Source organism: Schistocerca nitens, chromosome 8 (genome assembly GCF_023898315.1).
Source record: "Schistocerca nitens isolate TAMUIC-IGC-003100 chromosome 8, iqSchNite1.1, whole genome shotgun sequence".
NCBI lineage: Eukaryota > Metazoa > Arthropoda > Insecta > Orthoptera > Acrididae > Schistocerca > Schistocerca nitens.
In genome coordinates, this window is record NC_064621.1 from 618,704,352 (window position 1) to 618,721,550 (window position 17,199).

Below are 17,199 nucleotides of genomic sequence, written 5' to 3' on the forward strand. Positions count from 1 at the left end.
ATATATGACTGTGCTTAAACTGACACACAATATTTTTAGCGTAACGCAATCTGACTTTCAATAATTCCTACAAAAGAATGGCCCTGACTAACACAATATGAAACGTCCCCTTACAAAAATTTATAGATGACTGTGCTTAAACTGACACACAATATTTTTAGCGCAACGCAATCTGACTTTCAATAATCCCTACAAAAGAATGGCCCTGACTAACATTAACCTATACCTTTCACAAATCACTTACCTCACCAAAAATGTTCGTTACTCGAACTACTGCAAAACAGCGAGCGCCACTACTGCCAGCTAAATAAAAGATTGAAACTACTGAAGGCACTATCTACTGATAGGCATAGTTAGCAAATGAAAGATTTTGATAGAGAACAAACAATGTATTTACCTTAATAGTCATCAAAAGTCATAATATATGTAAGAGTTCATAACATCCATTCTTACAAATATCAAAACTCCGCCATTTCAAAAACTACAATGGCAGACAACAATGCAAACTAGCCACAGACTGCACACAGCACAGCCAGTGATTTTCATACAGAGCACTACGTAACGTTGCCAATAAAAAAACATAAACAGCCTACTTACAACACTAGCGTTCCTTACTGCGCACAAGGCAGGTCACTACATACGTAGAGGTGGACTACTAACTACTTGACAACTACATGCACCATGCCTAACGTCCAGACACTCGGTGACACCTGGACAAAATGGTTCAAATGGCTCTGAGCACTATGGGACTCAACATCTTAGGTCATAAGTCCCCTAGAACTTAGAACTACTTAAACCTAACTAACCTAAGGACATCACACACACCCATGCCCGAGGCAGGATTCGAACCTGCGACCGTAGCAGTCCCGCGGTTCCGGACTGCAGCGCCAGAACCGCTAGACCACCGCGGCCGGCGACAACTGGACACCTCGTTTCAAAGCGAGCAGTCCGTAATATGATTTAGGATCCATTTATCAGAACGTATATATCAACACTGTTTTCGCGTCTTTACATATTGTTTTGAAAGCTATGTATGTTACATGGTACATCAGACTGCTAACGGGACTTTATGTCACTCACGTAAAGCAGGTATCAGTTTATCTCAGTTTTCCAGTAAGGCACAAACTTCTTCCACGCCATGAGATGCACAAAATTTTTGAACGTCAACTCTCGTCATTTACTGAGAAAAATGAATTTTTCCATAGCGTAAAAGCTATGTTTCGTATATAAATGCAACAACCAAACTATAATATTCTATATGGTATGTAACTTCTTGAAATAATTATCTTCTCACATAATGCTAAAGGCTGGCTCTCGTTGAGAATAACACATTCACATCAGGCTTGAGAAACATTCTCGCTAAAACCTTGATCCGCTTGCCTTTCAGACGCCACTTGTGGTATGTGCATAGCACCTTAATATACCTTTTGCTGTGGGGTTAATGGCAGAATTGATATTACCTCCTTTTAGTTTATCCCTTAGGCCACATTCATGTTCCTCATTCTGGGATTTCCTGTCGTGAGGCTTTCACTTTGAGAACAAAATAAAATATTGTCAAAAATGCCGTATATATAGTGTAAAATTCTGTTGACTGTCAGTTGCTCCTACGCGAATGAAATCTAGGCTGAGAGACCCGACATGTAAAATACAACGGACACCGCATTAAAGCCCAGAGGACCACGCCTTGAGATCTGATCGCCATGTCATTCTCTACCTTTCGCCGTCATTACGATGCGGCTTGGACGGATGTGGGGTAAGCACGCCACTCTTCGGGTCGTTGTTAGCTCTCCATATCTTGGAGCTGCTACAGTGCGTCCGCAAAGTCTTCCCGCGGCGCCGAGCTCGACGTATCTCTCCTTGCGGGCCGCGTAAGGTTGGCAGCACGTTCATGTCACTGTATGAGCTGGAGCCCGGAATTCACTGCTAGTGGATGCAGCTATGTTGGGAGTGGGGTTGAAACATTATTAGAATTAATACAACGAAATTAATCAATTATATTAATTACAGTTGAATTCACTGTACTCAAAAATACACTACTGGCCATTAAAATTGCTAGACCAAGAAGAAATGAAGATGATAAACGCGTATTCATTGGACAAATGCATTATACCAGAACTGACATGTGATTACATTTTCACGCAATTTGGGTGCATAGAACATGAGAAATCAGCACCCAGAACAATCACCTCTGGCCGTAATAACGGCCTTGATACGCTTGGGCATTGAGTCAGAGCTTGGATGACGTGTACAGGTACAGCTGCCCATACAGCTTCAACACCATACGACAGTTCATCAAGACTACTGACTGGCGTATTATGACAAGCCAGTTGCTCGGCCGCCATTGACCAGACGTTTTCAATTGGTGACAGATCTGGAGAATGTGCAGGCCAGGGCAGCAGTCGAACATTTACTGCATCCAGAAACGCCCGTACAGGACCTGCAACATGCGGTCGTGCATTATCCTGCTGAAATAAAGGGTTTCGCAGAGATCAAATGAAGGGTAGAGCCACGGTTCGTAACACATCTGAAATGTAACGTCCACTGTTCAAAGTGCCGTCAATGCGAACAAGAGGTGACAGAGACGTGTAACCAATTGCACCCCATACCACCACGCCGGGTAATACGCCAGTATGGCGATGACGAATACACACTTCCAATGTGCGTTCACCGCGATGTCGCCAACACGGATGCGACCATCATGATGCTGTAAACAGAAACTGGATTCACCCGAAAAAATGACGTTTTGCCATTCGTGCACGCAGGTTCGTCGTTGAGTACACCATCGAAGGAGCTCCTGTCTGTAATGCAGCGTCAAGGGTAACCGCAGCCATGGTCTCCGAGCTGATAGTCCATGCTGCTGCAAACGTCGTCGAACTGATCTTGCAGATGGTTGTTGCGTTGCAAACGTCCACATCTCTTGACTCAGGGATCGAGACGTGGCTGCAAGATCCGTTACAGCCATGCGGATAAGATGCCTGTCATCTCGACTGCTAGTGATACGAGGCCGTTGGGATCCAGCACGGCGTTCCGTATTACCCTCCTGAGCCCACCGATTCCATATTCTGCTAAGAGTCATTGGATCTCGACCAACGCGAGCAACAATGTCGCGATACGATGAACCGCAATCGCGATAGGCTACAATCTGACCTTTATGAAAGTCGGAAACGTGATGGTACGCATTTCTCCTCCTTACACGAGGCAATACAACAACGTTTCACCAGGCAACGCAGGTGAACTGCTGTTTGTGTATGAGAAATCGGTTGGAAACTTTCCTCATGTCAGCATATTTTAGATGTCGCCACCGGCCCCAATTTTGTGGGAATGCTCTGAAAAGCTAATCATTTGCATATCACAACATCTTCTTCCTGTCGGTTAAATTTCGCGTCTGTAGCACGTCATCTTCGTGGTGTAGCAATTTTAATGGCCAGTAGTGTATTACAGCAGCTGCTGGAAATATTTCCCTCTTTCTTGTATGCTTAGTTTAACACGTTTACATTTATTTCCGAACTCCTTTACGAATGTTCATCGTCTAATCGAATTCAGATAATCAGTTATCCCTTTCTTCAATTCATTTGTTGTCTTTGGGTTATTTTGATGCACACATGTTTTAGACGCGCCCCAAAGAAAGTAGTCGGACGGAGACGGATCCAGTGAGCGCGGAGGCCAGAGACCTTTAGGCAACTACTTTTTCTCCAAAGATTTCATCTAAACGTAGTACGCACTGATATGCCGTATGAGCATTACCGTAGTCTTGTTCGAAACATTAGTGGTAGATCTCATTTTCATTCAGCAGAGCAATAAATGGATACATTATCTGGGAACAATACATACCAGAAGTGATGATAGTATCGAACAAGATCAGCCCTATGGTTCGCACTCACGTTATGGCAACCCATACTCCGATTTGCTTTGCGTACAGTGGCGTTTCTGTTAAAGCATGTGGATTTTCTGATGACCATATCCGAGAATTTAGGGAATCAATGTAGCCAGACAGGTGAAACCAAGCCTCATCAGTGAGAAAGATTCGATCCGAAACACCAACTCCACGTCGATTAACAAATCGCTGAAACCATTCACAATACGCTATTCGTTTCTCATGGCCAGTACAATGTAAATGTTGCACAGAAGCAATTTTATACGGATGCATCCCCAGTTCTTCGGTTACAGCCTTACATGCTGTCGCACGAGAGACTTTAGCCTCTTGCGATAATCTCGTCACTGATTTGGTTTGACTCCGCAACATGATGTCCGAAATGTCGTCTAGCTTCCGTTGTGTTAGAATTGTAAGCCTACCAGTGGATCACGAATTGAACCTGTCTTCTGGAAGTTGCGAATTAAATCGCTTACAGTGTCACGATGTGGACACCTCAAAGCAGGAAAACGCAATCTAAACCGCCGTCTCACACCCTCCGTAAAGTTTCCTCCTGCCCGGGAAACCTCTTCCATTAAAAACACTCTCTCTGTATTAGCAAGCATTGTCACACTGGTAAGCTTACACAGGAACTAGACAATAACACAGCTAACAGCTGTAACCAGGGCTGCCGCGAAAATATCGTTATATCGGTATAGTTTCCTAAAAAATTTGATACATACAGGCGATATCTTTTTCACCGGTACATCGATGTACCGGTATCGAAATGGCTGTATCGAGTGCCAATATTTTTATTTTATTTTATATATTTTCGCATTTTTCGATAAATATATGAAGTTGCACTTTTGAACTTCACTGTGTTGAGGATTCTTACTACTTTTTGAGCATTAGTCACGTCCAGTCTTTCTATTTGACTGTGTGAAGCAAAAACAGATATCACAAACAAGAAAACCGACTGCACTGGGGTTGGCAGTGTGAATGAAAAAAACAAGATTTCCGCCGCCAAGGTATAGCACACCAGTTGCGTTAAAAAACAATTTTATAATGCAAAGATGGTACAAATGGCTCTGAGCACTATGGGACTCAACATCTGAGGTCATCAGTCCCCTAGAACTTAGAACTACTTAAACCTAACTATCCTAAGGACATCACTCACATCCATGCCCGAGGCAGGATTCGAACCTGCGACCGTAGCGGTCGCGCGGTTCCGGACTGTAGCGCCTAGAACAGCCTTTTTTTTGTGTTTGGTCCCTGCGGACGTCACATGACATCCTTTCAAGTTCGTTGTTGATCCTTCCACTCAGTTTTTTATTACAGAGGCCAACCAGCTCTCTGACCGAACACGCTGAGCTACTGTGCCGGCTGCAGCTAGTGTACTATTTCTTCACATCGGCATTCTTCAAAAATAGCAGCTGAAACTGATGAAGAAAAATCTAATTGCCAAGGTTGGTCTTCGCGTTGGTCAGGGACGTGTCAGGTGAAATACTTACGTAATCGGCGCTCAGTGCTAGTAACAGAAACTACAACGTTTAACTTCACCACACTTCGCTAAAACTGCTAGGTCGCTGGCGCTTGCAGAAATGAAATAACAAGGAAGTCGGCATGAAGTGTTCCAGATAAATCCGATATGTAACGAAACCGAACGACGGACCATTGGACACCTTTTATTGTGCCACTTACAAGCAGTTACCATTATTAGCAAGTGGTTTTCGCCAGACGTGAAAATGCATCGTTTTCCTTTCAGTTCTTGCTCTGAGAGGAATAAGCAGGCTGCTTTTTTTTTTTTTTTTTTTTTTTTTTGCACTTTTCATTCCCTTCCCTGATGGGGAAGGGCGGGCTGTGTGAGGTTCTGCAAATACCCTTTTCAGCCTTTTTGGATGAATGAGGATACATTTTATTATTCTGTTACATTTTATTTGTTGCATCAGTGCAAATTTGTCATTTCTTAAAATCAGTTTTCAACTTTATTTTTCCAATTTTACATGTTTGTTTTTCAATTTCATATTTACAATTTTAATCTTACATTTACAAAGTTACTTATTTTACATGATCTAGTTATACTGTATTGAAAGAGAAGAATGAAGATGAGGAGAAGGAAGGAAAGATAACCAGTTGATTGTTTTGGTTGTGAGTTACATTAATTGTATTATGTGTTAGTTACATTAATTGGTTATTGGTAATATTTAGTAAATTTAATATATTTAATACAGGCATAGGCAATTGTATTTGTGAGTGCAACTACCTACTGGACTTTGAGGTGGCTGTGTTGGTTGTGTCTTTTGAGGACTTAAGTTTTGAGTTTTACGTTGTTCCTTTTTTTCTGATTGAGCAGTTAGGCAGTTTTTGATACACATTAAAATTTAGAGTGACTGTAAAGTGAAGTGAGAATAAATATAATAGATTTAATATACTAGAGTTACAGGATTATATAGTAAAGTAGTTTTGGAGTACTGGTGGCTTTTGCTGACATCTGTATGTGGGTGTCAGAGCATACAATTGTTGTTGTTCATGAGGGTAGGTTGCGTGCTTTACACATTTTACATTAGGCATTTGGCAGTGGTGCCTTTTGCATTAGTATTGTACATTTCCCCTCTTTGTAACATTTGCCACCTTCATCCTCTTATGGTGCTTATTGTGTTTACAGCCTATTTCCCATAATTAACTATAATTAGAATTTACTTTGCGCTAGGGTGTGGGGGTGTGGAAGCAGGTGTGGTTGTGAGTGTACGTGTAGGTGTAGGAGCTCGGGAGTTTGTGTGTGTGTGTCTTGAGTGTAATGATTGGTTCTCTGTGATGTGTGTTTGGTGTTATTGATTGTTCTGTCTGCGGTCCAGGTGAGGGAGGGGTGGGATTTTTCGGATTAAGGGTTCCATAGTGGGGGCCAGGTCCGGGAATTCTCTGCTGGTGTTGTGGGCTACTGTACGTGCTAGTTGGGCGTATTTGTACTTGGGTCGTCTGGTCGGTCGTGTTCTTCGCTGCTAGCTTCTTGATGCACGGAATGTCTAATAATAAATCAGTACTTAAATATCCGATGTGCAGCCGATATATTTTTTGGCCGGTATGTCAATACGTTTTGCGTCGGTATATCGATATACAGACGTTTATTCGATATACTGAGGTCCTATAATGATACTTTTAAATACCGATATTTTTTAAATTAGCAGCAGTCGTAGCTGGCACTCACACACAACGCTACTGCCCTCACTCTACCACTTCAGGTCCACGGAACACGTGCAGGCGGGATTTGAATGTGGTGCGAATCTTGCGCGGCCCTAGGCGAGACACGCAAGGCTAGCCTCTGCGGAAAGACTCATGAGGCTGCTCGCAGACTTTTCAAGTGCTACGATCAAGAAAAATCCCCTGACCGTACCGGGTATTGAAATTGGGGTCATCCACATAAAGTCGAGACACATTGATTGCTATGGAACCGAACGTTGAATAAATATAGAAATAGGTAACAAAATAAAAGGAAGCCAGGCTCGACCGAAAAAAACGACGTGTTACTGTTTGCTTCCGGCATCTATCAGTAATTTTTCGAATGACAAATTACTGCATTTTCGAATAAGATGAACTCGACATTCATACAAAATACAGTGCACTTTGGTACCAAACATAAATTTAGCGCGTGTTTGACACATTGTAACGTAAAGGGTCACTGGAGGCGACGTTGCTGTTCCAGAGGTGACTGACAACTTGGTGGTGGCGCAGTTGCTGTTGGCGTTCACTCTTGGATTCGAGATGACGTCGTCGGCTATGAGTTTCTGTCTGCACGAGCTGTCCATCAACCCCGTGCTGCAGACACGCGCCCACAAGGAAGTGGACGCGGTTCTCTCCCGCCATGGGGGTGAGATCACCTACGACGCCATCCAGGAGATGACCTATATGGACCTGCTAGTGGCAGGTAAGTTGTGGTTCACCGCCAAAGTTATTCCCATGGATAGGTCACAACTAAAGCTGGTTCAAGAGATGCCCTACATGGATGCACAGTTGACAGGTATGTGCCTGGTTACTCTCAGTACTGACAGATGACCTACATGAACATATCGGTGGTAGCACAGTGACTCTTCAAAAAAAAAAAAAAAAAAAAAAAAAAAAAAAAAAAAAAAAAGTTCAAATGTGTGTGAAATCTTATGAGACTTAACTGCCGAGGTCATCAGTCCCTAAGCTTTCACACTACTTAACCTAAATTATCCTAAGGACAAACACACACGCCCATGCCCGAGGGAGGACTCGAACCTCCGCCGGTATCAGCCGCACAGTCCATGACTGCAGCGCCCTAGACCACTCGGCTAACCCCGCGCGGCACAGTGGCTCTTCACAGTGTGAGGTGCCAGTTGAACTGTTTATCATACACTTACGATGATAGAAGTTCACAAATGGCTCTGAGCACTATGGGACTTAACATCTGAGGTCATCAGTCCCCTATAACTTAGAACTACTTAAACCTAACTAATCTAAGGACATCACACACATCCATGCCCGAGGCAGGATTCGAACCTGCGACCGTAGCAGTCGCGCGATGATAGAAGTCCGATAGCCAGTGACCCAGAGGAAAAGGAAAGCTCCCAATAAGATTATGTAAATTTAAGGTAAATGATGTCATGCAAGAGTCCACTTAAGTACAAAAGTACAGATACTACACCTCACACGCATGTATTAATGAAGCGGGTCATCTATCCACAGAAAGAAACTAGTAGGCACTATTATTATTTGGTTTACTACCATAATACACTGAACAAATAATTTACCTACGGAATTAAACAGGTAAACATTCAATAAGTAAATAATTATTAAAGATAGCCTTTGCACCAGTGGGTGGACACATGGAAATATAAAATGGAACTACAACACAGATACGGCCAAAGATTGCGAAAATGGTTGGTGGTTTAAAGGAAGAACGCTGGAAAATATAGCACAAAATTCAGCAGAATCGCCAAATCACATGGTGGGAGCAACTAGCTGGCTGAGAAGGTTAAAAACTGCACAAATGATCCTGGCGTAAATTAACTAGGCACACATCCCCCTTAGCTGAGTAATTACATTGACGGCCTATCCTTTGCTCCCCTGAATGGTGCGTGTGGAATACAGCAGCGTTGGCAGCTGGAAATTCTGCGTATAGCTCAACCTCTGTACTTGGCTCTAGGAAGGAGACATCTCTCATGGCCACATACGGTGAAGTGCATTCTCGATGGAGCCCTTGAAGCAAATGTCTACTTACTGATCTCATGGTAGCAAGTATTCTCTCTTTGCCACCTAGCACCAAGTGTCCTTTGACTTTATTCTCTCAAACGTTGCTGAATCTGCCAGCGTATGAACCCACTGACCAATTTTCAGGAGATTTTGCAAGTTCTGAGCAACAATAATTTTATTAATAAGTTAAACAAATTCCTACTCTAACAGAATTTTTCTTGGCCTACCAGTAATTGCCTGGCACAGGAAGGAAGGCAGAAAATCTCTCAGACTACATGACACGTTTCTAATTCCAGTCAACCAAAAGGCATGCACATGGATATATTCAGGAAAGCACAGAAACAGTTGCTGTGAGCCCGTCACAGTCCCTGTCATTCGGATTTAAACGAAGAATCCTTTGTGATGTAGCTGCGGACAATTCCTGCTCATATGGCTCCAAGTTCTGAGTGATGCACAAGGCCTTTCGATTATTATCTACCTAAAAATAATTCGTCGTAACTTCTTTCTAATGTAGTTTTTACGGAACGCAGTCTGCGGCCAGTCCGCTTGCTGCGGCAAGAAAGAACACAGTTAACTCCCTGTCATACATAGTCTCTGGGTCTTCTTTCTGTACCGAACATATTTATGACCCACCAGTTCTTTGTAAGTTAACTCATGAGCCAGGTAAGATAACTCCCAAGGCTGCAGAAAATAATAGGTCCCCCTCACTGTAATAATATGAAAGGAGAAGAACTAATTAGGTGTATATTCAATGGTAGTCGTTAATGTTGTTTTTGCAAGCGTTAACAGTTCGAGTATACTCACTATTGTGACAGGCATATTATAATATAAAATAGGTTGCTTGACAGTCTGGGCATAAGCAGGCACGTAGCATCTGCCTAAGCTCGTCCAGAAGATGAGCAACTTTTTATTCAGACTGTTCTCTATCAAAGCTGGACTGGGAGTTGACCTACATGGACATTCTGGTGGAAGGTCAGCTGCCTTTCTCTGTCAAAGCCGTCCCAAGCGATAATCTACATGGGCATAATATTGGAATGTCAGTTGCTCTTCAGTTACTTAGCTGGTCCAGCTCAGTGGCAGTTTTCTGCCAAAGCTGGCCTGGTCTGGCAGGTGGCATACATGGACCTGTTAGTGACAAGTCAGTGGTTTTTTATGGTAAAAGCCAGTTCAATAGATACCCTACACTGATTAGGATATGAAAGGACATTTTGGTTTTAATCATTATATATTAATTTCATCTATTTGACTAAACTCACTATCCTCTCAAAATGTGTCAGTATGTTACATTAAAATGCTGCGAGGGCCATCACACTTGCATCCTTATCTGTGAAGCAAGGGAAGGAAAATTGGAGTCATGTACGAGTAACTGTGGAATGTGTGGACCAATTGTCACCTAAATTGGTAACTATATGATTTACTGTCTCGTACTATTAAGGTGGGAAATTCTGACTGCCTTGAGGATAGTGGCAGAGCGATTCTAGGCCCTTCAGTCTGGAACCGCGCGACCGCTACGGTCGCAGGTTCGAATCCTGCCTCGGGCATGGATGTGTGTGATGTCCTGAGGTTAGCTAGGTGTGAGTAGTTCTACGTCTAGGGGACTGATGACCTCAGATGTTAAGTCCCATAGTGCTTAGAGCCATTTGAACCTTGAGGATAGGATGTGGGTGTGATGGGAGTTACATGTGAACCTTATAAATCAACAAGTGCTTTGCATGTATATGTGACAGTTCAACTATTTTTGGGGTCAATAAGCTGATTCTTAACAATCCTGATCACATTTATCACTACAGCTAGACGTGATGAGGAAGTGGGGTAACAGATGGAGTGTATTTCTGCAGCTGTAGGATCAATTTCAGTAAGTCTTGGTATACATGTAACTAGAGAAAGAGCACGGAAAATAATTCAGCCCTCTCAGTGATAGCAACAGAAGATGGGGTAGGGCAAAAGAGCGTTGTGGAATGTAAGACTAATTATAGAAAGTATTTTGATATTGGTACACTTGTGACAAGAATTACTGAATTAGTAAGTAACTTTAGCATATTTTGGAGGTTTGAAAGAGTGAAAGGGATTACAGGTAAATATTCTCAAAAACTTACTATATTAAGTATAATCCATAGTTTCTGTTGAAACTAGGCTAATCGATGAATAGCCCTTGGACTCGGTGGTGGGTGTGTGTGGGGGGAGGGGGGGGAGTGGGGAAGAAATGGTTCCAGAGCTTAGTTCTGGAACGGAAGGAAGAATACCACCCGAGAGTTAACCTAACATATGATCATCATTATCATCAGCAATCTGTCATCCACTGCTGGATATAGGCTTCTTACTGAGTTCTCTGCACATCTTATACTTCCGTTTTCGTATCCAAGTTGCTCCCGCGTATTTGTGTTGTCAGTCCCTCTACCTTCATGACGTCCTCTGGCTGCTTTCTTAACACGACGAGTACAACACCGACACTCCTTCCTACACTTTCGGTGACTTCGTCTCTCTACATGCGTAGTGCATCATTCAGTTTCGAAAGAGTTCCTATGACGTCTTCGACTCCTGTCTTTATTCTTACCCGCTTGTATGTTTTCCGGCCGTTGTTGTTAAGCCCAACATGCATGCAACCAGCGCTCGCTGGTCCATCATTAACTTCTGAACACTTTCCGTATGAATCGTCCATATTGCACTTCCGTAACTGTGTACCGCCTGTATACAGTGGTTACAGGTATTTCATTAACTGTAATTGGGTATCCACTTCTGAATACAGCATTCAGTTACTCATATGAAACCAAAGTAATTTTTATCTTTCTATTTATTTCAGCTTCGCTCTCCGTTTTCAGTTGCCCCAAGTACCCAAATTCGTCAAATGTCTATAACCCCACCAAAAGCTGCACTACCCTCCGCAATACAATTAAATTATCACTTTTTCAAAACTTCATAAATGCGTCATGTTGTGGCACATAATTTGAAATTTATTTCAAAGGTGCCTACCACTTTGCTCTGTAATGGTTCAGAAGCGTGACACCCTGTGCTGTCACCCTCGGGCTTCGCGGCGCTTCAAACAACAAGCTGTCGACGCCTGGAAGTAAAAAAAAATTGCAGAGTTCAGAAGCTCATGTGAGGTGTAACGTGGGTTAACGATGTTACACTGGCACCAGATTTCACCACAATTCTGCCCAACGCCATCGTGGACGGGTCACCCGATGGGAAATGGATTTTATTACGGGTGGCCGAGGAAACCTTCTCACTCCACTGTTCAGAATCGACATAGGAAGGACTCAGGCGGTCGCATAAAGGGCGTTAATGAATGAAATCACCCTTTCCATTGGGGTGATGATACCCACAAATTTCACGGTCTAAAACGACAATTTAGAGTGTGACGAACAACAGGACAATGTTCGGCGTTCTTGACAATCTTTGACACTGGCGAACCGCCTTCCCCACCCCGGACGATTGAACCTTAGGGTAAAGACATTGTGGTCCTGACACCCCACTGAGCGTGACAGCACACCTTTGGAGTGCAGTGCAACCGTAGTTTTCACTGCTGTGTACAGTATTGACCCACTTGTTTCTCACCCCCCTGTGGCGTCATCACAGAGAGAGTGTGACACTGATACATGGCGAGCGCTGGGCTGCGAAGACCCTAGGGGTGCCTACTGGCCGCCGTGTCATCCTCTGCATTGCTGCATCACGCAGATGCGATGTGTCGGGGCATGTGGTCGGTGCTCCGGCCTCCTAGCCGTTTTGTAGACTTTCCAGATCGCAGAGCCGCTACTGTTTGGTCAAACAGCTTATCTGTTGGTATCACGAAGCTCTTTCCCGTACCTGAGCTCCAATCAAGGAAAACCGGATGACAGTCCCGGATATCGGACCCAGGTCCTCGGCATCGCAGCCCTGTACGTTGGCCACTCCGCTACGGAGGCAGACCGACATTGACAAATGCGTGAATACAATGGCAGAGGGTCCCTCTGAGACATTCCAGTTCGTCAACAACCGCGGCGCCATCCGCCCGCCTTTGTTGTGCACTTTAATAATGTACCTGTGTAGACACAACCTGTGGCGGTCTCCTAGGTGCTTGTTGACAGGCAAACCATTGACATCCCTATAATTCCGCACCCCTTCTAGGAGGAACTAGATCAGTACCATTGCCTGCCTGCAGGAGTCTAGAATTCTTGCCATTGGTTGTTTATGTACAGGCACATTATTAAAGTGCTCAGCAAATGTGGGTGGGTAACAACGAGGGAGTTAACGAACTGGGTGGTCTTAATTAGAGGGGATTGCTGTTTTATTGCCGCATCTCCACCCCTCCCCCTCCCCGCAATCAGTGATAAGGTCACATGAGGACGCGAAACAAGAGAACTGAAAAAGCAAAAGCACTCTTTGCCACTTTGGAACAATTTCATCGAATGGTTTTCAACGGTCCCTAGGGGTTATGTCCTGCACTCTGGGGCAGAAATTGTGGTCGCACTGCAAAGCAGAGGTTTATGGTCACTCACAAGGTGGTTCCTGGCCCAAGGTATCCTTAGAGAAGGTATGAATCGTCCGGGGTGTGTTTTGAAGCAGGTCGTTCTGCTTCTCATTGTACTGCGTACTGTGGTTTCGACGGCCAAAGGTATGGCAGTCAGAGCCCCACTGGGTTGATTTCATTTGTGTCCTTTATGCCAGGCCCTGAGAGCTCTTCGTGTCGGTTCTACATGGTCGTGTGTCTGAAATTTTTCCTCGACCATTCGAAAGAATACCGCCTTATTTCCAAGCAGGGCAACGCGGATCGGATCTTCATCCCAGAGGCGTCAAGAGAAGGGATAAAATGTGAGCGGGAAGGGGTATGACGGATCTTCCAACCGTCCCATCATGTGACACGTCCAGGACGGGATTCGGCAAAATTATGGTGAAATCTGTTGCCAATACATCATTAACCCACATTCATCCTCACATGAATTTCTGACCTTTGAAATTTGTTTCGCGTTTGTGCTTACACCATGCTATTTGTAGCGTCAGTGAGTGCAAGGGTGACGTCGCTTTAGCCCCATTTCAGAGGAAGCCTTTCGGGACCTTTGAGCCAAATCTCAAACTTAAGTTTCGCAGTGGGAGACAGTTACGGGGTTTCGGAAACGTGAGCCTTTAATTAAGCAATATATTTTCCTATCGGCATAATCAACGTACATTATTTTGTGCTTACTGGTAACCATCTCCAAGCCTGTTATCATACTTTCTCGGTTAAGTTCCTCCGTCATTTGGTCAATTTTATGTGTGTCGGAAGAAAAAAATCATATATGCAAATTGAACGTCTCTGTTTAATGGCGTAAAGAGCTCTTCTAGAAACTTGTGCACACACTGCGGTATTAATGGGGTTATAACAAATGGGGAGGAGGTGGAATCTGAGGAAAGAAGCAGTCTCTCTCCTGGGCGGTTTTCCTGTGTTGTGAAGTTATTAAAAACGAAACGAATTTTGCTAGTTACGTACATAAGGAATTCGGACCTCTTTTACTACTGTCATCTACTGAATGTCGTATCTTGTACTTTGGATGATAATGGATTTACAGTTTACCATAGCTTGCAAAAAAACGGATTTTCTCCCTCCTGAGAGATGATAGTTGATTTACAGTCTACCAAAGCTTGCAAACAATAGGTTTTCTCCTTCCTGCCATAGTTATTCTACACAATAGTCATATTCATAAGAGAATAACAAATGAAAGGAGTATACTGATGCCTGTAACCGGAAACATAATTTAGACTGCTTTAAAAATTCATTTTTCTATGTGCAGTGAGAGGCAAGCAAAACAAGAGACATGCAGAATACTAACATTACACACATTACACACAAAAACCTCTAGTGCATGAACTACTGACATAGAAAACTAAAATCCAAGCTAATTCATGCATCAGAAAAGTTTTACATCACCCCGGTTCCCAGAACTCCTGAAAATAGGTGTTGACTGTGGATATTGTATCACAGACACATCCCTTTGACTGTTCAGAGGCGTCGCTAGATCCGCCCAAAGATGTAAACAACCACGCATGAGCAGCGCCTATTAAACTGAAGGAGGCCGGCAGCTGATCAGTTCCACTCATTCCACCGGGAAGGAGGTACGCTGCTCGTCATGCCTAGACGGTCAATACCGTGGTTCGATCGCGTCCACATTGTTACTTTGTGCCAGTAAGGGCTCTCAACAAGGGAAGTGTCCAGGCGTCTCGGAGTGAACCAAAGCGAAGTTGTTCAGACATGGACGAAATACAGAGAGACAGGAACTGTCGATGACATGCCTCGTTCAGGCTGCTCAAGGACAGCTACTGCAGTGAATGACCGATAACTACGGATTATGGCTCGGAGGAACCCTGACAGCAATGCCACCATGTTGAGCAATGCTTTTCGTGCAGCCGCAGGACGTCGTGTTACAACTGTGGTCAATAGGCTGCTTGGCTCAAATGGCTCTGAGCTCTATGGGACTTAACATCTGAGGTCATCAGTCCCCGAGAACTTAGAACTACTTAAACCTAACTAACCTAAGGACATCACACACATCCATGCCCGAGGCAGGATTCGAACCCGCGACCGTAGCGGTCGCGCGGTTCCAGACTGTAGCGCCTAGAACCGCTCGGCCACCCCGGCCGGCCAATAGGCTGCATGATGCTCAACTTCACTCCCGACCTCCATGACGAGGACAATCATTGCAACCACGACACCACGCAGCGCCGTACAGATGAGCCCAACAACATGCCGAATGGACGCTCAGGTTTGGCGTCACGTTCTTTTCACCGATGAGTGTCGCATATGCCTTCAACCAGACAATCGTTACAGACGTGTTTGGAGGCAACCCGGTCAGGTTCTGAAAGCCTTAGAAACACTGTCCCGTGAGTGCAGCTAGTTGGAGGTTCCCTGCTGTTTTGGGGTGGCATTATGTGTGCCCGACGTAAGCCGCTGGTCGTCATGGATGGCGCCGTAACGTCCGTACGATAGATGAATGTCATCCTCCGACCGACAGCGCAACTATATCGGCAGCATACTGCGACCCATTCGTCTTCATGGACGACAATTCGCGCCCCCATCGTGCACATCTTGTGAATGACTTCCTTCAGGATAACGACATCGCTTGACTAGAGTGGCGAGCATGTCCTCCAGACATGAACCGTATTGAACATGCCTGGGATAGATTCAGAAGGGCTGTTTATGGACGACGTGACCCACCTACCACTCTGAGGGATTTTCGCCGAATCGCCGTTGAGGAGTGGGACAATCTGGACCAACAGTGCCTTGATGAACTTGTGGATAGTATGTTGTGGATAGTATGCCACGGCGAAAACAGGCATGCATCAATGCAAGAGGACGTGCTACTGGGTATTAGAGGTACCGGCGTGTACAGCAATCTGGACCACACCTCTGATGGTCTCGCTGTATGGTGATACAACAGGCAATGTGTGGTTTTCATGAGCAACGAAAAGGGCGAAAATGATGTTTATGTTGATCTATATTCCAATTTTCTGTACAGGTTCCGGAACTCTCGGTTCCGAGGTGATGCAAAACTTTTTTTGGTGTGTGTTATGTAAATGCGATGGTGTAATTATTTGTTTTCTTTTCACGAATAAAAAAAGCTCCTTTAAAAATTAAAAAAGAAATCGATGCCTAAGAGGGTGAAGTAGGGAGTGGAACATCTTTTTTTAAATCAGTGAACAGAAGCATGTTCAAAAATTATTAAGTTTGTTGCATGAAGTTCGCCTTTTACAATGAGTAGATGCGCCTGCTGCCACCTTGTCAGGCGTTGTAGCTCTTGTGGAGGGCGCGGAGAGGGGGCTGGGGGCACAACACGAGATATGCTTACCCAAACAGGCAGACGCGTAGAAACATGTGAGCAGCTTACGTCATGGCTCATACAACAGCTTAGTCACTCTCCATCCCTCAACATAGCAAAGTTACTGATGTGCACGCACACGTGGTAACAGCTAGTGAAGCTACAAACACGATCATCTGACCAGTCCTGACCTATCGAATAGAAATGTAGTGTTTAACTAAAATGAAAGAACACCAGTTACAAGTCTTTCAATATCCATAGGAGCATATTTAATCCATACTGTGATAATAAATCATGAAGTTATTGGAAAGGAACAACATAAAAGTTCACATGCTATCACTACAAGCAAAAACAGTAAGAATAATAAATTCC

At 44.1% G+C, this 17,199-nt stretch overlaps 1 protein-coding gene across 1 annotated transcript in view; it reads left to right on the top strand.

Annotated features, from left to right (window-relative positions):
* Positions 1-17,199, top strand: part of LOC126199005 (probable cytochrome P450 6a13) — a 101,135-nt gene that overhangs the window by 69,766 nt on the left and 14,170 nt on the right. The window contains exon 4 of the mRNA XM_049935685.1: positions 7,551-7,772. Within this exon, the coding sequence (XP_049791642.1) occupies positions 7,551-7,772 (222 nt within the window). The remainder of the gene's footprint in view (positions 1-7,550; positions 7,773-17,199) is intronic.